The 27,052-nt window shown below is 48.1% G+C and overlaps 1 protein-coding gene across 2 annotated transcripts in view; it reads left to right on the plus strand.

Annotated features, from left to right (window-relative positions):
* Positions 1-27,052, plus strand: part of LOC135219141 (protein phosphatase 1 regulatory subunit 16A-like) — a 73,699-nt gene that overhangs the window by 33,207 nt on the left and 13,440 nt on the right. For both annotated transcript variants that reach the window (XM_064255648.1, XM_064255647.1), the window contains exon 9: positions 14,279-14,397. In XM_064255648.1, coding sequence (XP_064111718.1) covers positions 14,279-14,397 — 119 coding nt within the window. The remainder of the gene's footprint in view (positions 1-14,278; positions 14,398-27,052) is intronic.

The raw sequence follows: 27,052 nt of genomic DNA on the forward strand, positions 1-27,052 counted from the left end.
TCCAGAGGTTCGAGACCACCTAGAAGAGGAAGGACCTTCTCTCGGTCTATTAGGGCCAAGAAGTAGCTCGTGTGTCCTCCAGACAACTGTGGGTGCCAGACTTCTGAACTTTGCAGATGTCTGGGCACGAAAGGGGGCGGACAACTGGTCCCTCGCTATCATCAAGAGGGGATACCTCATTCCCTTTATCTCGAGACCACCTTTGACCACCACTCCAAGGGAACTGGTGGCCAAATACAAAGACCCACTAATGAATCAAGCCCTCGCTCTAGCAGTAGAGCTGATGTTAGAGGAAGAGGCAATAGAGATGGTTCAGGACCCTCTTTCTGCGGGTTTCTACAACCGTCTGTTCCTAGTTCCCAAGAACTCAGGAGGATGGAGGCCGGTTCTGGACGTGAGCGCCCTGAATGTCTTTGTGAAGAAGAGGAAGTTCGCTATGGAGACGACTTCATCAGTCTTAGCAGCTCTTCGTCCCGGGGACTGGATGGTGTCACTGGACCTTCAGACCGCTTACTTCCATGTGCCGATCCATCCTTCTTCTCGCAAATTTCTCAGATTCATGTGGGGAGGGAACGTTTTTCAGTTCAGGGCCCTATGCTTCGGCCTTTCCACGGCCCCCCAAGTATTCACAGGGCTGATGAAGAACGTTGCTCAGTGGCTTCATCTCGAGGGAGTGAGGATTTCCCTCTACTTGGACGATTGGCTTATCAGGGCCAAATCCAAGATCCAAGGAGAAATGTCTGGAGGACTTACGATTGAAGTTGAATCTAGCAGCTTCTCTGGGTTTGCTAGTGAATTTCGAGAAGTCACAGCTAATCCCCAGTCAAGAGCGTATCTATCTGGGGATTCTGATGGCTTCTCAGGTTTTTCGGGCGTATCCTTCCCCTAGAGAAAGATGTATGCACAGCGAGGGAGTGGATGAGTCTGTTGGGGACACTCTCCTCGCTGGAGCAATTCGTTTCTCTGGGGAGGTTGCACCTCAGACCCCTACAGTTCTTCCTGACGAGGAACTGGAATCGAAGATCTCAAGGTCTGGACTTTGCGTTCAAGATTTCGCAAGAGATAAAGGAGGATCTACGTTGGTGGCTAGACCCTCTACTGTTCAAGGAAGGCTTTCCTTGCAGGTTCGGAACCCCAGCCTAGTGTTATATGCAGACGCTTCGGACATAGGTTGGGGAGCTACTCTCGGGTTGAGAGAAGTGTCAGGCACCTGGATGGGGGATCAGGTGTCCTGGCACATCAACAAGAAAGAGCTAACAGCGATTTGGTTAGCTCTCAAAACCTTCGAACCCCTCGTAAAGGGAAAATCAGTTCAGATCAACTCGGACAACACCACAGCCCTGGCTTACATTCGGAAACGGGGGGACTCACTCTTTCTCCCTGTACGAGACAGCGAGATCACTCCCCCTGTGGTCAGAGGAAAGGAAGATAAGTCTTCTCACTAGGTTCGTACAGGGAGAAAGAAATGTCAGAGCGGATCTGCTAAGCAGAAGGAATCAAGTCCTTCCCTCAGAGTGGACTCTGCACTCGGACGTATGCCAGGAGTTGTGGAGGACGTGGGGCAGGCCCCATCTCGATCTCTTTGCGACCTCCAGGAATGCGAGGATAGATCTATACTGCTCCCCTATTGCGGACCCAAGAGCAGTGGCAATAGATGCATTCCTGATGGATTGGAAAAACCTGGATCTTTACGCATTCCCGCCTTTCAAGATTCTAGGGGAAACGTTAAGGAAGTTCGCAGCTTCAGAGGGAGCAAGGATGACTTTGATAGCTCCGTTCTGGCCCGCCCACGACTGGTTCACAGAGGTACTGGAATGGCTGGTGGATGTTCCAAGATCCTACCACTAAGAGTCGATCTGCTCAAACAGCCCCACTTCGACAGGTTTCACAAAAACCTCCCCGCTCTCATGTCTGACTGGATTCAGACTATCAAGAGTCTCGTCAGAGCTAAGGGCTTTTCGGCAAAGTCTGCAAGGGCTATTGCCAATGCACGTAGACCTTCCACATCTAGAGTCTACCGTCGAAGTGGGATGTTTTTCGACGTTGGTGCAGGACTCATAAAGTTTCCTCCTCCAGTACCTCTGTGACTCAGATAGCAGATTTCCTTATCTCCCTGAGGGAAAAAATGCGGGGTTGTAGTCTCCACCATCAAGGGCTGCAGGAGCATGCTTTCCTCAGTTTTTCGTCATAGAGGATTAAACATATCCGAAGACAAGGACCTCCATGATTTAATCAAATCTTTTGAGACGGTTAAAAGAACCTCCTCCTTAGTTCCTAGCTGGAATCTAGATGTCGTGCTGCTCTTCCTGAGGTCCTCAAGGTTCGAACCTCCCCATACAGCTTCGTTCAGAGACCTTTCGATGAAGACTCTTTTTCTCTGTGCGTTAGCTTCAGTGAAGAGGGTCAGCGAGCTGCAGGCTCTAGAAGGTGAGGTAGGTTTCCAAGGAGGCTCCGCGGTTTGCTCTTTTCTTCCGGCTTTCCTAGCCAAAAATGAAAACCCTTCTTCACCGTGGCCCAGGAGCTTCGAAATTAAAAGCTTATCCTCCTTAGTTGGGACAGAAGAGGAGAGATCTCTTTGCCCGGTGAGAAGCCTGAAATTTTATCTTCAGAGGAAGAGAAGACTTGCTGCTAATGAGAGCAATCTCTGGTGCTCTGTAAGGGACCCCAGTAGGCCCTTATCTAAAAATGCCCTCTCATTCTTTATCAGGAATGTTATTAGAGAAGCCCACACTTCTTGCAATCAGCAACAGTTTAGTCTTCTGAAAGTCAAGGCGCACGAAGTAAGGGCCATCGCGACGTCTTTGGCTTTCAAGAAGAATATGTCATTGCAAAACCTCATGAAGGCCACTTTTTGGAGGTGTGTGAATCAGTCTTCTCCAATCACTACTAAAAGACGTATCGATTACGTATGAAAAGTGTTTTGGGCTAGGCCCTTACGTATCGGCGGATTCAGTGCTGGGGCAGGGAGCTGAAACACATCCTTTTAATCTTTTTCCCTGTTAGTTTTAATTTTGAGTTTTTGTTGTGTACGAAGGAGGTTGCAGGAGGCAGCTCCTTCTTTCGTATACTAATATTAGTATTTGGTTAGGTGATCGGTTGTGCTTGAGGCTCCTTGCAATTGGTAGTGATAGGGTCTGGCATGTAAGCGGGTTGATCCCCATTGACCAGACCCTGCTTGGATTCTGCCAAGTAAGTGGACTCAGTTCCCATTGGTAGACCCAAAGAGTTCTTCAGCCATAGGTCACGCCCTCGCTGAGACTCTTTAGGCAACGCAGACTAATAGACAGTAACTATGAAGTCTGCCTAAATCAGGTAAGAACCAGAGGTTTATATTTTTTATTCCTTTAACATGTGTTGTCCCCACTTTCTAGGTGAGTATGTGTCTCTTTCCCTCCACCAAGGGTGTCAATCAGCTAAGTATATATCTGGCAGGGAAGTTCATGTACAAAAATGATATTGTTAGTATACAATAAAGTTTTGTACATACTTACCTGGCAGATATATACGATTGATGGCCCGCCCAGCCTCCCCTCAGGAGACAGGTGGAAGAAAATAATCTGACAAGAAAGGGGGACTGGTTCTTACATTCGCCACCCAGCGGCGGGTAAGGTAGATCACCTGACCTACCTGTAGCGTGTGCCGCGAGTTTTGAATTTTCTGTTGTGACGTCAGAGACCTAAGCTAAGTATATATCTGCCAGGTAAGTATGTACAAAACTTTATTGTATACTAACAATATCATTGTTCCGATACGTAATACAAACCCTCGGTCCTTTAACAATAGGAAGGTAACTAGCGGCAGCTGGGACGGTCGTAAGCTTCGAACAAGGGGGAGAACGGTAGTTAACTGCTTGTCCGATCGTGCGCGCGCCCGCGCGCCCGAGAGGGGAAGAATGACTTTTGCTTTCGGCCGCTGGTGTGAAGGACGTGTTCGTCATCGCTCTCTGCCCGCTTCATCGTCGTATGCTTTGTTTATATTGTGTTTTCTACTAATGGTTTGTTTGACTTGAAAATGAAACTGTAAGTACACTGTTTTCATTTTCATTACTTAATTATGAATCAACATGGAGCTATCGCCGTAGAGACGGCGATTTCCGCCCTTTTCATGAATTGAACCCTTGAATTGTGTCTCGGTGCCGAGGGCGGGCGCACTCGCGCCGAGTCATGTATTTTGGGCGAAAGTGTGTAATTGAAAGATGTAAGTACTCTTTTTCATTATATTTTTGCCCTGTGCGTTCGTTGCCGAGAGCTTGATTGCGCTCGGCACGAGCCTCTTAATGTATGAATAGAATGCAATGAAAGTGGATTCGCAATGCAGTTTTCTTTTCATTTTCATTTATTAATTGCATCAAATTTAATTTTGGATCAATTTCCGCTCTTACCCGGGAATTAATCCTTACGATTTATTGCTGTGAAAGTGAAAATAGCAAGTGCAGTATTGTTCATTTTCATATATATATGATAGCCATCATATTATTATGGATCAAGTTTCCGCTCTTACCCGGGAATTGATCTTTCCCCCTTTAAGTTCTATGAAGTGAATCGCAAGTGCAGTATTCTGTTTCATTTTCATATTACTTTTCACTGCTGTGCGGGGGTAGGGGAAGCGAAGGTCTGCCAGGAAGTCGTCGGAAAGCTCTCCCGCGACTCCCTTGGTATCCGATTCTTCGTCTTCTTTCCTGCCCCCCCGCTCAGCTTCCTCGTATTTTGTTTTTGGGGTCTTCCTTCCGTTCGGGGTAGGGCATGTCTCCCCCCCCGTGTGTGAGGGAACCCCTCTTACTAATCTGTCTGTGCTATGCAGGTGCTACATCCGTGGGAGACGACCTTGGACAGGTATGGGCCACTGCGGCTGCAGGGCGTTGCTAGCATCCACGATCTGCTGCAGCGCTAGGGCCGGTCGCCGCCGTACCGAGGAGGGGTATGCCGCCGCCGCCTGTGTTTTCTTCGTGTTGCCTGCCCCAGACTTCCGCTGTTCCAGCAGCTCGCCCTGGACCCCGGCCGCCAGTACCAGGTTCCCGCTGGCTGCCGATGATTCTACGAGGCGATGGCTGGGCCTGCCGTAACCTGTCGCTGATGTGGTTCCCGCTACTGGCTTGGCTGTCCTTCTGTGTTTACCGCTGCCGCTGTTCCTGCCGCTCCTGAGCTGGTTGCTGTTCCTGTCGCTCCTGGTTCCTGCGCCTGTCCATTGCTGGTCCTGCCCATGGTGTGTCTTCCCCAGTCCCAGGTCCTTCCGGACAGGTGCAGTCGGGGGCCGTGTTGCTTCGGCAATAGGCCCGACTCCGGCCTGGATGGAGGACCTGACGACTGTCCTGCGTGAGCTGACGTAGAAGAGGAAGGTGTCATCTTCGTCTTCGTCTGTTGCTGCCTCTTCCCCTTCGACTTCTAAGGCCCATAAGCCGAAGAAGAAGAAGGCTGCCTCCCCCCCCTAAGAAGTCTCCTTCGGGAACTTCTAAGGGCCCGTCCCACCGAGGTGGGACGGGGGGTCCTTCTGTGGTCCTCCTGCTCCTTCGGAGCGGGGCCGTCTCCCCTTCCGTAAGGGAAGAGATAGACGGGGACCAGAGGGAGTATCGGTTAGCTCTGGTACTTCCTCGCCTGGTGCTAGCGGCGATGCCGCTACGCCAGGTTCCGGCTCGGTCTCTCGTTCGCGGGAGATCCCGAGTGTACGCTCCCCTCGGGAGACCGTGCAGCCAAAGTTTCGGCGCCAGAGTTCGCTCGGCGCCAAGACCACGGCACGGAGCAGAAGGCTGGCGAGAACCGCTCAGGTGACTCTCGCCAGGCCAGCGGCCTCTCTCGCAGCGACCAGCTGGTAACCGGGTTTTGTTATATTCCCCCTAAGAAGACTCCTTCGGGAACTTCGAAGGGCTCGTCACACTCCGGTGTGACGGGGGGGTTCTTCTGCTGGTCCTCCTGTTCCTTCGGGAACGGGGCCCGTCTCCCCTTACCTTACAGACCTTACATCTTGTTCGGGTTGCCCCAGGTCCCTCAGTGTGAGGCACCTCTAATGTCTACCAGAGAGTTGCTAGTACATCTTCCGGTATATTTTGCATCTTCCAATCTTGGATGGTCTGGGATGCAGTTTAGATATTTGTCGAGCTTATTCTTAAACACATCTACGCTCACTCCTGATATATTCCTCAGATGAGCTGGCAACGCATTGAATAGACGCTGCATTATCGATGCTGGTGCGTAGTGGATTAATGTCCTGTGTGCTTTCCTTATTTTTCCTGGTATAGTTTTGGGCACTATTAATCTACCTCTGCTTGCTCTTTCTGATATTTTTAGTTCCATGATATTTTCTGCTATTCCTTCTATCTGTTTCCATGCCTGAATTATCATGTAGCGTTCTCTTCTCCTTTCTAGACTATATAATTTTAAGAATTGTAGTCTTTCCCAGTAGTCTAGGTCCTTAACTTCTTCTATTCTAGCTGTAAAGGACCTTTGTACACTCTCTGTGCAATATCCTTTTGATAGTGTGGGTACCATATCATATTGCAATATTCAAGTGGACTACGAACATATGTTTTATAAAGCATAATCATGTGTTCAGCTTCTGAGAAGAAGAAGAAGACGGGGACCAAGGGTGTGCTGGCTACCGCTGGTACACCCTCGCCTGGTCTTGGCAGCTCTGCTGCTAAGCCAGGTACCGGCTCGGTTTCTCGTCCGCGAGAAGTTCCGAGTGTACGGTCTCCTTCGGGTGACCGTGCAGCCAAAGTTAAGACGCCTGAGTTCGCTCAGCGTCATGACCGAGGCACGGAGCAGAAGACTGTCGAGAGCCGCTCAGCGGCCGCTCTCGTAGCGACCAGCCGGTACCTCGGGTGGACGTGACGGTCTCTGACCGGCCACGGGTTGAGGCTGGGAAGAGGTCCCCCAGGTCCCCTCGACCGATCGGTACAGCCCTCGGGCTGGTCCAGCGGTTTGACGTGCCGCGAGGACGCTCACCGGTCTCACCGCGAAAGTGAGCTCTGCAGGTCACCTGACCGCCGCTCCCACAGGGACCGGGCGGATACGATGACCAGCAACTGCTCGTCTGACGCACGGGACCGGGGTCGACGTGCTCAGTCGAGCCGCTCGCCACAGGTGAGCGGCACGGCCAGGCCTGCAGATCGATCCCCACCGCGGGTTGGTGATCGGCTGCAGCCCCCCACGTATGCTGGTCCTGCCAGCGAGCGGGGGGGGGAGCGTCAGGTCTGTCTCTCCACTACCTTCAACTTCCTCGGGCTACACCGGGAAGAGCGAGGTAGCTAGGAGTGATCGTGAGAGGTGCGCCGCTCACGATCCGTCACCGACGCCGCACGTGCCACGTATGGTCTTGGGACCAACCAGGACGTAAGCGCAAGTGATTGGAGGCGACCGTAGGGGGGGGAGGGGGTAGGGGGGGGAGGGGGTAGCGTCAGTTCTGTCTCTCCGATACCTTCAACTTCCTCGGCATACGCCAGGAAGAGCGAGGTATATAGGAGTGATCGTGAGAGATGCGCCGCTCACGATCCCGTCACGACGCCGCACGTACCAGGTATGGTCTTAGGACCAGCCAGGACGTACGCGCAAGTGATTGGAGGCAACCGTCAGGGATCTGTTGCTGGTCCTTCTTCTGAAGGAGGAGGGTCTTGGGAGCTGCTCTTGTTGGAGGGACTGGATGGTCCTACTCCTCAAGACGCTGTAACTTCCGAGATTCAGAGTAACTTTGCCCAGGTTATTGCACTGATTCGTCAGCACAACGACCTGGGGGAAGGATCGTCGCTCCCACCAGCAGAGCCCATGTCTCTGCTCGAGTCGTTTTGGGGCCCGAGAGGGAACCCAAACCGACGGTGGGTTTGCCGCGATCGGAGCTTGCCGATTCTGTCTTGAACCAGAGTCTCTCGTCTCCGGACAAGAAGGCTCTCTCAGTTCTGGCCGGTCGATCAAGCTACTTCCACCTCCTCTACTGCGACAGCGGCGTTTCTACGTGTCTTCGGACACCGTATTTAAATACTCCTTCGGTCCTCCTGAGAGGTTTCGACCTCGACGAGGACTGGAATGAGTCGGAGGACGGTATCGGCTCTCTCCTGTCAGGTGTCGATCAGCCCCACCCAGACGACGTTCACAGTGGCGGCAGACCCTTACCTACAGTGAGAGTTCGTAACCCTCCTCGGGAAAACGTTTTCTCCTGACGATACGTTTTCCCAGAGGCTGCTCCTTCTCTTCTCCAACTGCTAGTTCCACTGGGAAGGCGAGCGAGTATCCAATTCCTCCCCCATTCCCTCTCTCCTTACGGCTACGAGGGAAAGGGGAGGGATCCTACAGAGATTTCTCTGTAGGATTCCACGTTGGGGACTGCGCTACCGGGGGGACCTTTGGTGGGTCCATACCTGACGTAAGCCCCGGTCGTTGAGGAGGGATCCTGCCCCATTCTCGATTTCTACGGGAATCGAGAGGACCACCAGCCGATATCGTTTGACGAATTCGGTGGGGGTTTCGCAGACTGCTTAGAATTCTACGGAATTTCTAGCGCATTCAGAGTGTTAGAGTTTTTTACGATCTCCAAACACTTAGGCGAGACCACGGTCCAAAGTGAGCGAGACGAGAATCCCGATATGTTACACGATAATCGGGAACCTCGCCTATGCTCGAATTCCTGGAATTTCTAGCATTAGGAAGAAGACTGCTGCTGAAAGAAGACTATCTCACAATAGGCGACCAACCTGGAATAGAGAAGAACGGACGGGAATATCCAGTTTGGCTTGAACTATCGTCTTAGTATTCTGTTCACCATTGAAGCTTTCCTTCGAGGAAGACTTTTTCACTCTCTTTGATAGAGACCGAAGGTGGTCGATCTCCAATCCTTATTTTGTTTTCTTGAAGGAAAGAATTTAGGATGGAGATCGTTGTTCAGAATCCTACAAATATACTACGTATATTAACCTCGCGACATGATTCTGCTAAGCAGTTGAATGGTCCGAGGGGTAGGCGCATATCCTGGTTATTCTACGGATTGCGACTTAGACGAAAAGTATTCTAATTGAACTGCAACTCAGGTTGCCTGCAACCTCCCAGGAGTTTCCAGTTTCAATTTTATATACTTATGGTGTTGTCACAACAACACCATTTAAGCTTTTATATTTACCGAAACATTCGTTTCGCATAAACCTATATGCAGCTAATTCTTATCTTTTGCTTGTCAGCATATCTTTTTATGCTTCGTGGTTCTAGCCGAACGCATTCCTTCGTGGAAAGGATTACTTGGCAACTCAGGATGACGAGTCAGCGACAGCTACTGCGTATTGAATTGCCCGAGGCATTTCAGTACCAGCTGCCGCTTTAAGATGGACGGTTGGTTATGTCTTTCTCACCTGCTTTGATTGAATACCAACCGTATCTCTACCCAACAATCACGGACTTAAGTCTCTGATTAACGGGGATTCTCGCATACATGAATGACCATCTACTGCTGTGACGCTAGTATTCATCGTCTTCGGTATTGCGAGAATTTTAAACAGAGATATCTATTCGACTCTCATCTTTCTGTTTACCGCACGGTAACAGAATTCTGTAATAGTCTCTTGCTGCATCGTATCTCGATAATGCGAATGATTTTTGCGGAATCTGAGTTTGTCCTCAAAATATCTTGTATTCGGAGGTGTGCAATTGTTCATTGTTCACCCCGGATTAGCAGATGTATTGAAAGACATCGCCTACTCCCACACCTGCCAGCTCTACTTCCAAACGTTCAGCCCATGAGAAGCAGTTCTTCAGGCGGCTCTCCCCTGTGTTTCATTACTGAAGAACGCCCGCTTTCACTGCACACCGGACAGCAATGAAATGGCGGTTAGCGTTTTCAGTCATTTGTGAGCACAGGTTTAGAATCTTGAGATTCCTTCTCTCGATTCAGCTGGAAGACGTAGGTTGCATTCATTGCCTACCTTCGTCTTCAACGTCACATAGTGTTGTTTCTCCTTAAGCTGAGATTCAACGTCTATGAGATTTTCTTGCCATCAGGGACCTCGGTCTTTTGAAGGCAATTGACTTTCGCCTTTTGAGCTTATGCATTAAGAGAATCATCGCCGCGCCGTCCGGCATCGGTGACTAACAAATATTTTATTTGTTTGGTCTCTCAGCATAACTCTTTAAAGGGCGAAGGTCACGTGACTTACCCGGATGCTTGGACAACTTGCCTCTACTGATTCCGAACCAGTCAGTCGGCAGCTGTCAGAGCGCCCGAGTCAGTTACGAACTATGCTGTGGACTTAGTTCGGTTGTTCCAGAGCAATCATTACTTCGTCTTAATAGCTTGTCAGTATGAGTACTGTACATAACCAAAGTCGAGAAGAGGGATAGGTCATACGACTATCCCCTTCTTTTCGTCTTAGGTAACTGCATGACTTCTCTTGAGAAGTCAAGCACAAAGGGATGGGGATTTGTGACGCTCGATTTCGTACCGATCTTCGTAGCGAAGACTCAGAACCCTTCAGTAACTGACGATTGGTTCGAGTCCTTCACAATACCCTCCCTAATGGACTCCACCCCCAGCCTCCGATACGAAGGCTATGCTGCTTTGTCCTGTGAAGGCGCGACGGAGCTGTCTGAAGAAACTCGACACCCAGGATGAGTGTGGACGCCTCTTCATCATTCTCTCGCGTTCCGCAAGAACTTCTCCGTGGCGCAGGTAATGAAGGCAGGCGCCTGGTACAACCGGACCGCATGCACCTCCTTCTACCTTCGGGATATTGCCCACAGTTCCTTGGATCTTTTTCCTTGGGAACCGTGGTGGTTGCTCAACACGTTGTGTAGTTAACCCAGACCCTCGCAGGCTGAACAGCATCGAGTCCTGGTCTGACCGTAAGAATGGATGAGGAATGAGAAAGTGTGACTGGCTCCTCTTCCCATCTTTTTCTTCCCTCTACCTCTGGGTAAGAGGGACACGGTCGTCACCCTGCTGGGTAAGGACGAGATGCAGGTGAGCTACTCAATAGAGCACCATCCTATCCCTGTCAGTAGGGATAGGAGTAAATATCCACCACTTCCTCCAACAAGGGGGAGGAAGTGGATGCCAATTTGAGACAAACCCATCATTTTATGATTGTCTCTTGCAAACAGGAACAAGTTCTTGCTTGCTGGTACGAAGAGATACGCTTGCCTCTCTCTTAGTACTTGGCCCAGAGGTCTGACCATTGATCCTGCGGTGCACACCCCGATCAATCGGACAGAGGTTTGGATCCCTCCCTTGCTCTTACGACCAGGGAGGCATTCCAGGGTTGGACGAACACCAGTCTGTTCACCAAAAAGACTCAGATTCCTCCCACCAAGAAGTGAGTCTTCCTATTGTTAAAGGACCGAGGGTTTGTATTACGTATCGGAACAAATGACAATTTGTCGAAAATTGCATTTTTCCTAACTATACAAACCTGAGGTCCTTTACATATAGTCCCACCTCATGCCACCCCTCACTCTGCAACTTTTTGCATGGGCCTAAAGCAAAAGTGATTCTTCACCTCTCGGGCGCGCGGGCGCGCGCACGATCGGACTAGCAGTTAACTACCGTTCTCCCCTTGTTCGAAGCTTACGACAGTCCCAGCTGCCGCTAGTTACCTTCCTATTGTTAAAGGACCTCAGGTTTGTATAGTTAGGAAAAATGCAATTTTCGACAAATTGTCATTTTTACTGCATATATAATGATGACATGTGTGATATAATGATCAGTCTTGTCTATTTTTGTATGTCTTCCTATATCAGCTTTCCTATGAGCTTTTTGGCTGGCCCTATATGTTTATCGGTTGCAGTTCATAATTTGCTTCAATAACCTTTTCTTGTGTCATAACTTTTTAAGAAGGTATCTCTCTTAACTTCTTTGTAAATGTCTTGAGTGTTATAGTTATTATTCTGTTTGCTGCACAGTTCTCCCCACTTTTATGTGGGGAAATGCAAAAACCCCTCTAAAAATGGTTATAGGCTTATAACTGCCAAATACCTTGTACCTCTTATAACTGTCTATTTTAACATTTCGCTGCTTAATTTGATAGTTCAAACCAAATTTTACCACAAATTATCAAACAATTAATTTAATATCATTGAAAACAAAAATACACCCCAAACAATCATGCAGACATATCCTACTTCTTCTAAGATTATTACCCTTTTTAAAATTGTTACTCTAGAGTATATACACACCCTAAATTGCCTGTAACAATGATTTATTCATTTTAAAATACTAATGTTAAACAACAAAATATCTATAAAACGTATAATGCAAATTAGGTAAATCTTTAATATAAATTAGATAAATCTCTTACAGAATGTTTTTTAGAGCAACACTGTTTATTCACTAATTGCTGTATTTTTTTACATTCTGTTCATGACTAAAACTGGGGACCACTGCATTTATAGTTTTGTTGGTTCTTGGGATTTTTAGCAGGTTCTGTGTCCTATAATGTGAGGACACGGGTAAAGTGTACATTTATTTTGTCTTGAGTTGTAGGCTTTCAGTTTATGATCTTCCTCTACTTTGAACATAAAATTTTCTATAAATGTAAAAAAAAAAAAAAAAAAACAATCATGCATTTAAAGCACTTTTTTACATTTTGTGTCATAAGCATTGCTGTGCTTGCCTGGTACATATTGGTTAACAGCTTAACAGCATGCATTGTTATATTCCTTATCTATGGTGAGTAATTTATATTGTAGCGTTTCATCTCTGGTTTGGCATTCAGCTTTTCCACTCTTTAGAAGAAATTTCATCATTTATCCAAAAATTTGTACCATGGTTTTATGTCTTTATAATCTGTAATATTCTTCTCATGAACTGTGTTCCTTATACAGTTTCCATCAGCTTTAATTTTAGTTTCTCATTTCCCGTGATCTTGTCCTGCAATTTTAGGTTTTGTGTCAGAATAATTTGTGAGTAAGAGTTTTTATTTTGTTTGCTTTTTATATTCTATTAGATTGATATTGCTGTACAGTAGATTTTGCTGTAGGGTTAGTTGATTTTAGAACTAAATTCATTTGTATCAGATTTTTTTTTGCCATATTTTATTTTCTTACTCCTGATTTCCACTTTTTTCCTTAGCCTACATCTCAGTGAACACTCCCATTATGTTGAATTTTATTTAGTAATTACTTTTGAGAGACTGCAACCTATTCAGTCTGTTTGCTTTTTTGTAATTGAGATCAATATTGATGCTGTTTCCGTATTGTGCATGTGATGCCATTGGTTACTAACTTCACATTAAAAACAATTTCCATTTAATATTGTGCCCCAAACACACACCCATACAAGCAAGACAGTAAGACGTACTGTCACTTTGATGTTCAAAATCAGTGCCACTTATGAAGGGTGCATGTAGTGGAACTGTCATACAGGACATATGTGGAAAATACTACATGGAAGTATGCAGACCCATTTCTATCCCTCCTTTACAGGCACAGCAGAGTAAGCATTCATTATTGTATAGGGTACCATTTAGTGAATGACACACTGTACATACATAGTACTAAAAATTGAGCAACATTCCCTCAACCCCAGCTGCATTACTTATGTTCTTCACTTTTCATTTGTTCCTGTTGGTTTCTTCCTACTTAGTGTTCCAACCATTTAATTTTACCTTTATATAATTTTCAACTCTCATTTGAGATCTAATCCTGTATGCAAGTTCTGTGAAATTATTGAACTGGCTAGGTAGTCCTGTTAAATTATCTTTTAATAGTAAGTCACATACTTAAGTAGCTTAACAAGGCTCATAAAGCTTTGGAGAAGGATTTGTTCATAAATTAATAATTAGTTTGAAGAAATAGGACCACTAGGTGGGAAGAGACCAAAGGAATAAATTGCAAAATTAAGAGACATTAGTGTAACTTTGGGTTTGGCGGGACACTGAAGAACCCTCATTGATGTTCATAGTTTGTGGAAGATGTATCAAAAGAATAAGTAGTGAGTAGGACTCCCCATTATAAGTACCCACTCTTACTCATCTCATTGATATAGTTTCCAGTTATCTTGATTATCCTGGTTTGCCTAATGGCCATCTGCAGTTTATCAAAGTTAGGTAAAGGCAGTAGGATCTATTGCTTGTAGAATTATTACTCTGTCAAAGCCTGATTGCATTAATTTGTGGTTTTTTAATTCTAGCAGTGTAGATATGTTTTTTTTAAATAATCGTTTATTTGTATTGGCAGTCTTATGTAGAATTTTTAATTTTTAGAATTATGCAACAAAATTTTACCACTCTAAAATGCTTTTGATTGTATTTTGAATGGCTTTGCAGAAGTCTGTGATAGTATTTGTTATTAACCAAAATAATTTTCTATTATAGCAGGAGGATTCACCGTCTTTAGGAAGTTTGCGACCTATGAAGGAGCCTGATGAACCTTCTTCATTCACAACATTCCCTGCAGTCATTCCAGAAAATAATATGAATACAACTAGTGCCAAGTAAGTGTCACATTGCAATATGTATATTATTTTAGTTTAAATTCATTAGTATATGAAGACCTGACTTAATTTTTGGAAAAAAATGTTACATAAAAAATGATTGGAGGAAAGGCATTGCAGTATGGAGAGCATGGAGGAATAAGCTGTATGTAGCCCACAGGTGCTATAGGTGCTGGAGTAATAGTTGAGTAAATATAATTGTCAAATCTACCAAAGAGCTGATCTTTATAATGAGGCAGATATTAGAGAGGTGGCATATAGATTTTCCTAAGACATTTGGCATTTGCCTGTGGCAGGTGTGTCAAGACAAAAAACTAGGTAAATATTGTTGTCCATCAAGATTCAGTAACAAGACCTTTACTGCTTAACTTATGCATGATGCTGAAAAACTTCAGAATAGTCATTTGCATGTTTTTTAGCAGATGTTGGATCATTGTCTGAAGGTACTATCGACAAGAAAAGTGGAGATACAGTTCTCTTAAATCTTCTGACATATTGCTAAATAATACCGCACCTGACAACTTAAGAAAGCAGTAACTTTAAACCATAAAGATTCTGTAGAAGTCTGATAATCATTTATAGTTGAATGCAGTAAGAACCTCTATATTATTCGTTAAGTTGGTTTGGTAATGTTGGTTTAGAGCAAAATGTTGATAATCCTTTTTAAAACATACTGTGAAACCTTACTGCGTCGGCAAACCTCAGTTTTCGTATGCTTCTTTTGTTCCGATACGTAATACAAACCCTCGGTCCTTTAACAATAGGAAGGTAACTAGCGGCAGCTGGGACGGTCGTAAGCTTCGAACAAGGGGAGAACGGTAGTTAACTGCTTGTCCGATCGTGCGCGCGCCCGCGCGCCCGAGAGGTGAAGAATCACTTTTGCTTTCGGCCGCGGGTGTGAAGGACGTGTTCGTCATCGCTCTCTGCCCGCTTCATCGTCGTATGCTTTGTTTATATTGTGTTTTCTACTAATGGTTTGGTTTGACTTGAAAATGAAACTGTAAGTACACTGTTTTCATTTTCATTACTTAATTATGAATCAACATGGAGCTATCGCCGTAGAGACGGCGATTTCCGCTCTTTTCATGAATTGAGCCCTTGAATTATGTCTCGGTGCCGAGGGCGGGCGCACTCGCGCCGAGTCATGTATTTTGGGCGAAAGTGTGTAATTGAAAGATGTAAGTACTCTTTTTCATTATATTTTTGCCCTGTGCGTTCGTTGCCGAGAGCTTGATTGCGCTCGGCAAGAGACCTCTTATTTTGTATGAATAGAATGCAATGAAAGTGGATTCGCAATGCAGTTTTCTTTTCATTTTCATTTATTAATTGCATCAAATTTAATTTTGGATCAATTTCCGCTCTACCCGGGAATTAATCCTTACGATTTATTGCTGTGAAAGTGAAAATAGCAAGTGCAGTATTGTTCATTTTCATATATATATGATAGCATCATATTATTATGGATCAAGTTTCCGCTCTTACCGGGAATTGATTTTTCCCTCTTTAAGTTCTATGAAGTGAATCGCAAGTGCAGTATTCTGTTTCATTTTCATATTACTTTTCACTGCTGTGCGGGGGTAGGGGAAGCGAAGGTCTGCCAGGAAGTCGTCGGAAAGCTCTCCCGCGACTCCCTTGGTATCCGATTCTTCGTCTTCTTTCCTGCCCCCCCGCTCAGCTTCCTCGTATTTTGTTTTTGGGGTCTTCCTTCCGTTCGGGGTGGGGCATGTCTCCCCCCCCGTGCGTGAGGGAACCCCTCTTACTAATCTGTCTGTGCTACCGCAGGTGCTACAGCCATGGGAGACGACCTTGGACAGGTATGGACCACTGCGGCTGCAGGGCGTGCCTAGCATCCACGATCTGCTGCAGAGTCTAGCGAGGTCTGGGCGGTGACCTTGGAGTGGTCTCCACTACAACCTTCATGGCCGCTTATGCTGCTTCCCCCCGCTGGTCTACACTCCCCATGCTGTGTCGGTGACGCCGCCTGCCGCTTCTAGGGCCGGTCGCCGCCGTACCGAGGAGGGGTATGCCGCCGCCGCCTGTGTTTTCTTCGTGTTGCCTGCCCCAGACTTCCGCTGTTCCAGCAGCTCGCCCCTGGACGGCCGCCAGTACCACGCTGGCTGCCGATGATTCTACGAGGCGATGGCTGGGCCTGCCGTACCTGTCGCTGATGTGGTTCCCGCTACTGGCTTGGCTGTCCCTTCTGTGTTTACCGCTGCCGCTGTTCCTGCGCTCCTGAGCTGGTTGCTGTTCCTGTCGCTCCTGGTTTCCTGCGCCTGTCCATGCTGGTCCTGCCCATGGTGTGTCTTCCCCAGTCCCAGGTCCTTCCGGACAGGTGCAGTCGGGCCGTGTTGCTTCGGCAATAGGCCCGACTCCGGCCTGGATGGAGGACCTGACGACTGTCCTGCGTGAGCTGACGAAGAAGAGGAAGGTGTCATCTTCGTCTTCGTCTATTGCTGCCTCTTCCCCCACCTTCGACTTCTAAGGCCCATAAGCCGAAGAAGAAGAAGGCTGCTCCCCCCCTAAGAAGTCTCCTTCGGGAACTTCTAAGGGCCCGTCCCACCGAGGTGGGACGGGGGGTTCCCTTCTTGCTGGTCCTCCTGCTCCTTCGGGAGCGGGGCCCGTCTCCCCTTCCGTAAGGAAGAGATAGACGGGGACCAGAGGAGTATCGGTTAGCTCTGGTACTTCCTCGCCTGGTGCTAGCGGCGATGCCGCTACGCCAGGTTCCGGCTCGGTCTCTCGTTCGCGGGAGATCCCGAGTGTACGCTCTCCCTCGGGAGACCGTGCAGCCAAAGTTTCGGCGCCAGAGTTCGCTCGGCGCCAAGACCACGGCACGGAGCAGAAGGCTGGCGAGAACCGCTCAGGTGACTCTCGCCAGGCCAGCGGCCGCTCTCGCAGCGACCAGCTGGTAACCGGGTTTTGTTATTCCCCCTAAGAAGACTCCTTCGGGAACTTCGAAGGGCTCGTCACATTCCGGTGTGACGGGGGGGGTTCTTCTGCTGGTCCTCCTGTTCCTTCGGGAACGGGGCCCGTCTCCCCTTCTGAGAAGAAGAAGAAGACGGGGACCAAGGGTGTGCTGGCTACCGCTGGTACACCCTCGCCTGGTCTTGGCAGCTCTGCTGCTAAGCCAGGTACCGGCTCGGTTTCTCGTCCGTGAGAAGTTCCGAGTGTACGATCTCCTTCGGGTGACCGTGCAGCCAAAGTTAAGACGCCTGAGTTCGCTCAGCGTCATGACCGAGGCACGGAGCAGAAGACTGTCGAGAGCCGCTCAGGTGACTCTCGCCAGGCCAGCGGCCGCTCTCGCAGCGACCAGCCGGTACCTCGGGTGGACGTGACGGTCTCTGACCGGCCACGGGTTAAGGCTGGGAAGAGGTCCCCCAGGTCCCCTCGACCGACGGTACCAGCCTCGGCTGGTACCAGCGGTTTGACGCGTGCCGCGAGGACGCTCACCGGTCTCACGGCGAAAGCGAGCTCTGCAGGTCACCTGACCGCCGCTCCCACAGGGACCGGGCGGATACGGTGACCAGCAGCAGCTCGTCTGACGCACGGGACCGGGGTCGACGTGCTCAGTCGAGACCGCTCGCCACAGGTGAGCGGCACGGCCAGGCCTGCAGATCGATCCCCACCGCGGGTTGGTGATCGGCTGCAGCCCCCCACGTACGCTGGTCCTGCCAGCGAGCGGGGGGGGAGCGTCAGGTCTGTCTCTCCACTACCTTCAACTTCCTCGGGCTACACCGGGAAGAGCGAGGTAGCTAGGAGTGATCGTGAGAGGTGCGCCGCCTCACGATCCCGTCACGACGCCGCACGTGCCACGTATAGTCTTAGGACCAACCAGGACGTACGCGCAAGTGATGGAGGCGACCGTCAGAGAGAGGGGGTAGCGTCAGTTCTGTCTCTCCGATACCTTCAACTTCCTCGGCATACGCCAGGAAGAGCTAGGTATATAGGAGTGATCGTGAGAGATGCGCCGCTCACGATCCCGTTCACGACGCCGACAGTGCCAGGTTGGTCTTAGGACCAACCAGGACGTAACGCGCAAGTGATTGGAGGCAACCGTCAGGGATCTGTTGCTGGTCCTTCTTCTGAAGGAGGAGGGTCCTGGGAGCTGCTCTTGTTGGAAGGACTGGACGGTCCTACTCCTCAAGACGCTGTAACTTCCGAGATTCAGAGTAACTTTACCCAGGTTATTGCACTGATTCGTCAGCACAACGACCTGGGGGAAGGATCGCCGCTCCCACCAGCAGAGCCCATGTCTCTGCTCGAGTCGTTTTGGGGCCCGAGAGGGAACCCAAACCGACGGTGGGTATGCCGCGATCGGAGCTTACCGATTCTGTCTTGAACCAGAGTCTCTCGTCTCCGGACAAGAAGGCTCTCTCAGTTCTGGCCGGTCGATCAAGCTACTTCCACCTCCTCTACTGCGACAGCAGGCGTTTCTACGTGTCTTCGGACACCGTATTTAAATACTCCTTCGGTCCTCCTGAGAGGTTTCGACCTCGACGAGGACTGGAATGAGTCGGAGGACGGTATCGGCTCTCTCCTGTCAGGTGTCGATCAGCCCCACCCAGACGACGTTCACAGTGGCGGCAGACCCTTACCTACAGTGAGAGTTCGTAACCCTCCTCGGGGAAAACGTTTTCGTTTTTCCTCCTGACGATACGTTTTCCCAGACTCTGAGAGGCCATCGCCGCAAGGCGATGGCTGCTCCTACTCTTCTCCAACTGCTAGTTCCACTGGGAAGGCGAGCGAGTATCCAATTCCTCCCCCATTCCCTCTCTCCTTACGGCTACGAGGGAAAGGGGAAGGATCCTACAGAGATTTCTCTGTAGGATCCCACGTTGGGGACTGCGCTACCAGGGGGGACCTTCGGGTCCTACCTGACGTAAGCCCCGGTCGTTGAGGAGGGATCCTGCCCCATTCTCGATTTCTACGGGAATCGAGAGGACCACCAGCCGATATCGTTTGACGAATTCGGTGGGGGTTTCGCAGACTGCTTAGAATTCTACGGAATTTCTAGCGCATTCAGTGTTTAGAGTTTCTTACGATCTCCAAACACTTAGGCGGAGACCACGGGGTCCAAAGTGAGCGAGACGAGAATCCCCGATATGTTACACGATAATCGGGAACCTCGCCTATGCTCGAATTCCTGGAATTTCTAGCATTAGGAAGAAGACTGCTGCTGAAAGAAGACTATCTCACAGTAGGCGACCAACCTGGAATAGAGAAGAACGGACGGGAATATCCAGTTTGGCTGGAACTATCGTCTTAGTATTCTGTTCACCATTGAAGCTTTCCTCGAGGAAGACTTCTCCTTCACTCTCTTTAATAGAGAACGAAGGTGGTCGATCTCCAATCCTTATTTTGTTTTCTTGAAGGAAAGAATTTAGGATGGAGATCGTTGTTCAGAATCCTACAAATATACTACGTATATTAACCTCGCGACATGATTCTGCTAAGCAGTTGAATGGTCCGAGGGGTAGGCGCATATCCTGGTTATTCTACGGATTGCGACTTAGACGAAAAGTATTCTAATTGAACTGCAACCCGGGTTGCCTGCAACCTCCCAGGAGTTTCCAGTTTCAATTTTATATACTTATGGTGTTGTCACAACAACGCCATTTAAGCTTTTATATTTACCGAAATTCGTTTCGCTTAAATATAATTGCTCGAGCATATCTTTTTATGCTCGGTGGTTCTAGCCGAACGCATTCCTTCGTGGAAAGGATTACTTGGCAACTCAGGATGACGAGTCAGCGACAGCTACTGCGTATTGAATTGCCCGAGGCATTTCAGTATCAGCTGCCGCTTTGAGATAGACGGTTGTTTATGTCTTTCTCACCTGCTTTGATTGAATAACAACCGTATCTCTGCCCAACAATCACGGACTTAAGTCTCTGATTAACGGGGATTCTCGCATACATGAATGACCATCTACTGCTGAGAAACGCTAGTATTCATCGTCTTCGGTATTGCGAGAATTTTAAACAGAGATATCTATTCGACTCTCATCTTTCTGTTTACCGCACGGTAACAGAATTCTGTAATAGTCTCTTGCTGCATCGTATCCCGATAATGCGAATGATTTTTGCGGAATCTGAGTTTGTCCTCAAAATATCTTGTATTCGGAGGTGTACAATTGTTCATTGTTCACCCCGGATTAGCAGATGTATTGAAAGACATCGCCTACTCCCACACCTGCCAGCTCTACTTCCAAACGTTCAGCCCCTGAGAAGCAGTTCTTCAAGCGGCTCTCCCCTGTGTTTCATTACTGAAGAACGCCCCGCTTTCATTGCACAACGGACAGCAATGAAATGGCGGTTAGCGTTTTCAGTCATTTGTAAGCACAGGTTTAGAATCTTGAGATTCCTTCTCTCGATTCAGCTGGAAGACGTAGGTTGCATTCATTGCCTACCTTCGTCTTCAACGTCACATAATGTTGTTTCTCCTTAAGCTGAGATTCAACGTCTATGAGATTTTCTTGCCATCAGGGACCTCGGTCTTTTGAAGGCAATTGACTTTCGCCTTTTGAGCTTATGCATTAAGAGAATCATCGCCGCGCCGTCCGGCATCGGTGACTAACAAATATTTTATTTGTTTGGTCTCTCAGCATAACTCTTTAAAGGGCGAAGGTCACGTGACTTACCCGGATGCTTGGACAACTTGCCTCTACTGATTCCGAACCAGTCAGTCGGCAGCTGTCAGAGCGTCCGAGTCAGTTACGAACTATGCTGTGGACTTAGTTCGGTTGTTCCAGAGCAATCATTACTTCGTCTTAATAGCTTGTCAGTATGAGTACTGTACATAACCAAAGTCGAGAAGAGGGATAGGTCATACGACTATTCCCTTCTTTTCGTCTTAGGTAACTGCATGACTTCTCTTGAGAAGTCAAGCACAAAGGGATGGGGATTTGTGTCGCTCGATTTCGTACCGATCTTCGTAGCGAAGACTCAGAATCCTTCGGTAACTGACGATTGGTTCGAGTCCTTCACAATACCCTCCCTAATGGACGTCACGCCTCCGATACGAAGGCTATGCTGCTTTGTCCTGTGAAGGTGCGACGGAGCTGTCTGAAGAAACTCGACACCCAGGATGAGTGTGGACGCCTCTTCATCATTCTCTCGCGTTCCGCAAGAACTTCTCCGTGGCGCAGGTAATGAAGGCAGGCGCCTGGTCCAACCGGACCGCATGCACCTCCTTCTACCTTCAGGATATTGCCCACAGTTCCTTGGATCTTTTTCCTTGGGAACCGTGGTGGTTGCTCAACACGTTGTGTAGTTAACCCAGACCCTCGCAGGCTGAACAGCATCGAGTCCTGGTGTGACCGTAAGAATGGATGAGGAATGAGAGTGTGACTGGCTCCTCTTCCCATCTTTTCTTCCCTCTACCTTTGGGTAGAGGGACACGGTCGTCACCCTGCTGGGTAAGGACGAGATGCAGGTGAGCTACTCAATAGAGCACCATCCTATCCCTGTCAGTAGGGATAGGAGTAAATATCCACCACTTCCTCCAACAAGGGGGAGGAAGTGGATGCCAAATTGAGACAAACCCATCATTTTATGATTGTCTCTTGCAAACAGGAACAAGTTCTTGCTTGCTGGTACGAAGAGATACGCTTGCCTCTCTCTTAGTACTTGGCCCAGAGGTCTGACCATTGATCCTGCGGTGCACACCCCGATCAATCGGACAGAGGTTTGGATCCCTCCCTTGCTCTTACGACCAGGGAGGCACTCCAGGGTTGGACGAACACCAGTCTGTTCACCAAAAAGACTCAGATTCCTCCCACCAAGAAGTGAGTCTTCCTATTGTTAAAGGACCGAGGGTTTGTATTACGTATCGGAACAAATGACAATTTGTCGAAAATTGCATTTTTCCTAACTATACAAACCTGAGGTCCTTTAACAATAGGAAGGTAACTAGCGGCAGCTGGGACGGTCGTAAGCTTCGAACAAGGGAAGAACGGTAGTTAACTGCTTGTCCGATCGTGCGCGCGCCCGCGCGCCCGAGAGGTGAAGAATCACTTTTGCTTTAGGCCCATGCAAAAAGTTGCAGAGTGAGGGGTGGCATGAGGTGGGACTATATGTAAAGGACCTCAGGTTTGTATAGTTAGGAAAAATGCAATTTTCGACAAATTGTCATTTTTCATATGTTTTGGTTTTTGTATACTTTTTTCCATGAAATTTTGTCTCGGTTATCGTACATTTCCTTGGTTTTCACACACTCGGAACAACTCCATCTGGGGCCCAGCGCTTGACTGGACCCCGTATTGAGCACCCAAACAAAGCATTCCATCTTCTTTCGTAACCCATTCTGCTTTTGTGCTTTTTTTATTTGAGTGCAACTGCTGAATAAGCCATCATGGGGCCAAAGAAAGTTCCTTCTGTCTACTTCAGGGATTAAGGACATGTTTGCAAAGTGGAGTGATGTAGGAAAATTTTGTGGAGAATTATCATCTTAACAAAAAAGTTGTAGTTCGTGTGTCCAACATGTTTAAAGACAATGCCATGTTTAACTTTAGGCAAATTTTAAAGAAACACCAGAAACAAATGTCACTGAACAGTTTTGTTGTGCGACAGGGGTCCAGTAACTCCCAAGCTGATTCTAGTGCCAGTAAAATATGAAGAGTGGAAGTAACCTCAGATAGTGCCCATAGAAAAACTAAAAGAAGTAGCCCCAGATAGGTCCTTGATACCTGGAGATTCCCCTTCCAAACAATAACCTCTCCTCCTCCCTCTCCCCTCCTCTCCGTCTTCCATAAGCTAACAAGTGTTTTCCATAAAGATAAGAGTGGTGTTAGTGTTCATTTATTTAATTCATTAGTCATTTATATATTTAATTCCCATTGTTTTCTGTATTTAAAACTGTTTATTCTCTATAAAATGTATTTTTTGTTAATATTTTGGGGGGTCTGGAACACTTTAATTGTATTTACATTATTCCCCATGGGAATTATTGTTTCGGTTTTCGTACGTTTTGGGTTTCTCGTTGAAAACGGACCTGAAATAATGAGAGAAAATGTTGTAAAATTGGGCCGATATCCAGTGGAAATCATGAGGAACAATACAGGAGTGAATACAATATTATGATGACAGAGAGAAGAGTGTAAGCATAGGCGTGTCTATAGAGATACTTGATTCATAAAAGAAGGCTACATTTAATATCGTCAGTGTTTACTGCCAAACTCACAGCCATACAAATGGCTCATGATATAATATATGAGAAAAAAGCAAGTGCTATAGAAGCTATAAATCAGTATAAACTGGTAAACCAAATAGTACAGGCAATACAAATAAAAATGCATCAACTCCTCCAATCAGGATTATCAATAAAAATATGTTGGATTCCAGCACAAGTGGGAATAAAAGGAAATGACAATGCAGACTGCTGCCAAATTAGCCTACACTATCCCTCCAACAATTACACATGCCCCAGTATCAGACTGGATAACATCTGTTAAACCAATAATATACCAAGATCGGAAGGAGAATGATCCTTAATACCAACCACTAATAAGCTTAAAACTATAAAAACTGAAGTGTATGCATGGAAGACATCTTCACAAAAAGAAAGATCAAAAGAGGTAATCGTAACAAGGCTCCGTATAGGACACAAGATTCTTGCATGGTCACTTAATGTCGACGCCGCATGCTGACCCAATGAAATGTAATAGATGTCAGACACCCATGACAGTACAACATTTACTTACTGAATGCCTGAATTGGACCCAACAAGGATCAATTTATCTACAGAATACAAAAATGAAAAATATTCTCGCTGAAAGCAAAGACTTTTCAATTAACAACATTATACATTTTTAAAATAAAACTGGTTTCTTAAATAAAGTCTCAGGATTAATCCCTGAGAACCAACCCAAGAAGTCTACTTAAGACTCAGAGGTCTGGAAAAACTAAGCCCTATTGATAATAATAATAATAATATAATCTCTCAGAGATTGAGTGATAACATATTTTTAATGTTTTAGAATGAGATAGAGAGAGAGAGCAAAATCTGCTCACAGGAAAACATAGGCCTATAGCTACTTAATTGATTATATTTTCTTTGAGAAATTGAGTGGTAATATATTATTAAGTATGTTTGTTCCGATACGTAATACAAACCCTCGGTCCTTTAACAATAGGAAGGTAACTAGCGGCAGCTGGGATGGTCGTAAGCTTCGAACAAGGGGAGAACGGTAGTTAACTGCTTGTCCGATCGTGCGCGCGCCCGCGCGCCCGAGAGGTGAAGAATCACTTTTGCTTTCGGCCGCGGGTGTGAAGGACGTGTTCGTCATCGCTCTCTGCCCGTTTCATCGTCGTATGCTTTGTTTATATTGTGTTTTCTACTAATGGTTTGTTTGATCTTGAAAATGAAACTGTAAGTACACTGTTTTCATTTTCATTACTTAATTATGAATCAACATGGAGCTATCGCCGTAGAGGTGGCGATTTCCGCTCTTTTCATGAAATTGAATTTAATTATGTCTCGGTGCCGAGGGCGGGCGCAATCGCGCCGAGTCATGTATTTTGGGCGAAAGTGTGTAATTGAAAGATGTAAGTACTCTTTTTCATTATATTTTTGCCCTGTGCGTTCGTTGCCGAGAGCTTGATTGCGCTCGGCACGAGCCTCTTATTTTGTATGAATAGAATGCAATGAAAGTGGATTCGCAATGCAGTTTCTTTTCATTTTCATTTATTAATTGCATCAAATTTAATTTTGGATCAATTTCCGCTCTTACCCGGGAATTAATCCTTACGATTTATTGCTGTAAAAGTGAAATCGCAAGTGCAGTATTGTTCATTTTCATTTATAATTATGATAGCATCATATTATTATGGATCAAGTTTCCGCTCTTACCCGGGAATTGATCTTTCCCCCTTTAAGTTCTATGAAGTGAATCGCAAGTGCAGTATTCTGTTTCATTTTCATATTACTTTTCACTGCTGTGCGGGGTAGGGGAAGCGAAGGTCTGCCAGGAAGTCGTCGGAAAGCTCTCCCGCGACTCCCTTGGTATCCGATTCTTCGTCTTCTTTCCTGCCCCCCCGCTCAGCTTCCTCGTATTTTGTATTTGGGGTCTTCCTTCCGTTCGGGGTGGGGCATGTCTCCCCCCCGTGCGTGAGGGAACCCCTCTTACTAATCTGTCTGTGCTACCGCAGGTACTACATCCGTGGGAGACGACCTTGGACAGGTATGGGCCACTGCGGCTGCAGGGCGTGGCTAGCATCCACGATCTGCTGCAGCGTCTAGCGAGGTCTGGGGCGGTGACCTTGGAGTGGTCTCCACTACAACCTTCACGGCCGCTTATGCTGCTTCCCCCGCTGGTCTACACTCCCCATGCTGTGTCGGTGACGCCGTCTGCCGCTTCTAGGGCCGGTCGCCGCCGTACCGAGGAGGGGTATGCCGCCGCCGCCTGTGTTTTCTTCGTGTTGCCTGCCCCAGACTTCCGCTGTTCCAGCAGCTCGCCCCTGGACCGGCCGCCAGTACCAGCTTCCCGCTGGCTGCCGATGATTCTACGAGGCGATGGCTGGGCCTGCCGTACCTGTCGCTGATGTGGTTCCCGCTACTGGCTTGGCTGTCCCTTCTGTGTTTACCGCTGCCGCTGTTCCTGCCGCTCCCGAGCTGGTTGCTGTTCCTGTCGCTCCTGGTTCCTGCGCCTGTCCATGCTGGTCCTGCCCATGGTGTGTCTTCCCCAGTCCCAGGTCCTTCCGGACAGGTGCAGTCGGGCCGTGTTGCTTCGGCAATAGGCCCGACTCCGGCCTGGATGGAGGACCTGACGACTGTCCTGCGTGAGCTGACGAAGAAGAGGAAGGTGTCATCTTCGTCTTCGTCTGCTGCTGCCTCTTCCCCTTCGACTTCTAAGGCCCATAAGCCGAAGAAGAAGAAGAATCCTTCGGGAACTTCTAAGGGCCCGTCCCACCTCGGTGGGACGGGGGGTCCTTCTGCTGGTCCTCCTGCTCCTTCGGGAGCGGGGCCCGTCTCCCCTTCCGTAAGGAAGAGATAGACGGGGACCAGAGGAGTATCGGTTAGCTCTGGTACTTCCTCGCCTGGTGCTAGCGGCGATGCCGCTACGCCAGGTTCCGGCTCGGTCTCTCGTTCGCGGGAGATCCCGAGTGTACGCTCTCCCTCGGGAGACTGTGCAGCCAAAGTTTCGGCGCCAGAGTTCGCTCGGCGCCAAGACCACGGCACGGAGCAGAAGGCTGGCGAGAACCGCTCAGGTGACTCTCGCCAGGCCAGCGGCCGCTCTCGCAGCGACCAGCTGGTAACCGGGTTTTGTTATTCCCCCTAAGAAGACTCCTTCGGGAACTTCGAAGGGCTCGTCACACTCCGGTGTGACGGGGGGGTTCTTCTGCTGGTCCTCCTGTTCCTTCGGGAACGGGGCCCGTCTCCCCTTCTGAGAAGAAGAAGAAGACGGGGACCAAGGGTGTGCTGGCTACCGCTGGTACACCCTCGCCTGGTCTTGGCAGCTCTGCTGCTAAGCCAGGTACCGGCTCGGTTTCTCGTCCGCGAGAAGTTCCGAGTGTACGGTCTCCTTCGGGTGACCGTGCAGCCAAAGTTAAGACGCCTGAGTTCGCTCAGCGTCATGACCGAGGCACGGAGCAGAAGACTGTCGAGAGCCGCTCAGGTGACTCTCGCCAGGCCAGCGGCCGCTCTCGCAGCGACCAGCCGG

The sequence above is a fragment of the Macrobrachium nipponense genome, chromosome 1 (genome assembly GCF_015104395.2).
Source record: "Macrobrachium nipponense isolate FS-2020 chromosome 1, ASM1510439v2, whole genome shotgun sequence".
Lineage (NCBI taxonomy): Eukaryota > Metazoa > Arthropoda > Malacostraca > Decapoda > Palaemonidae > Macrobrachium > Macrobrachium nipponense.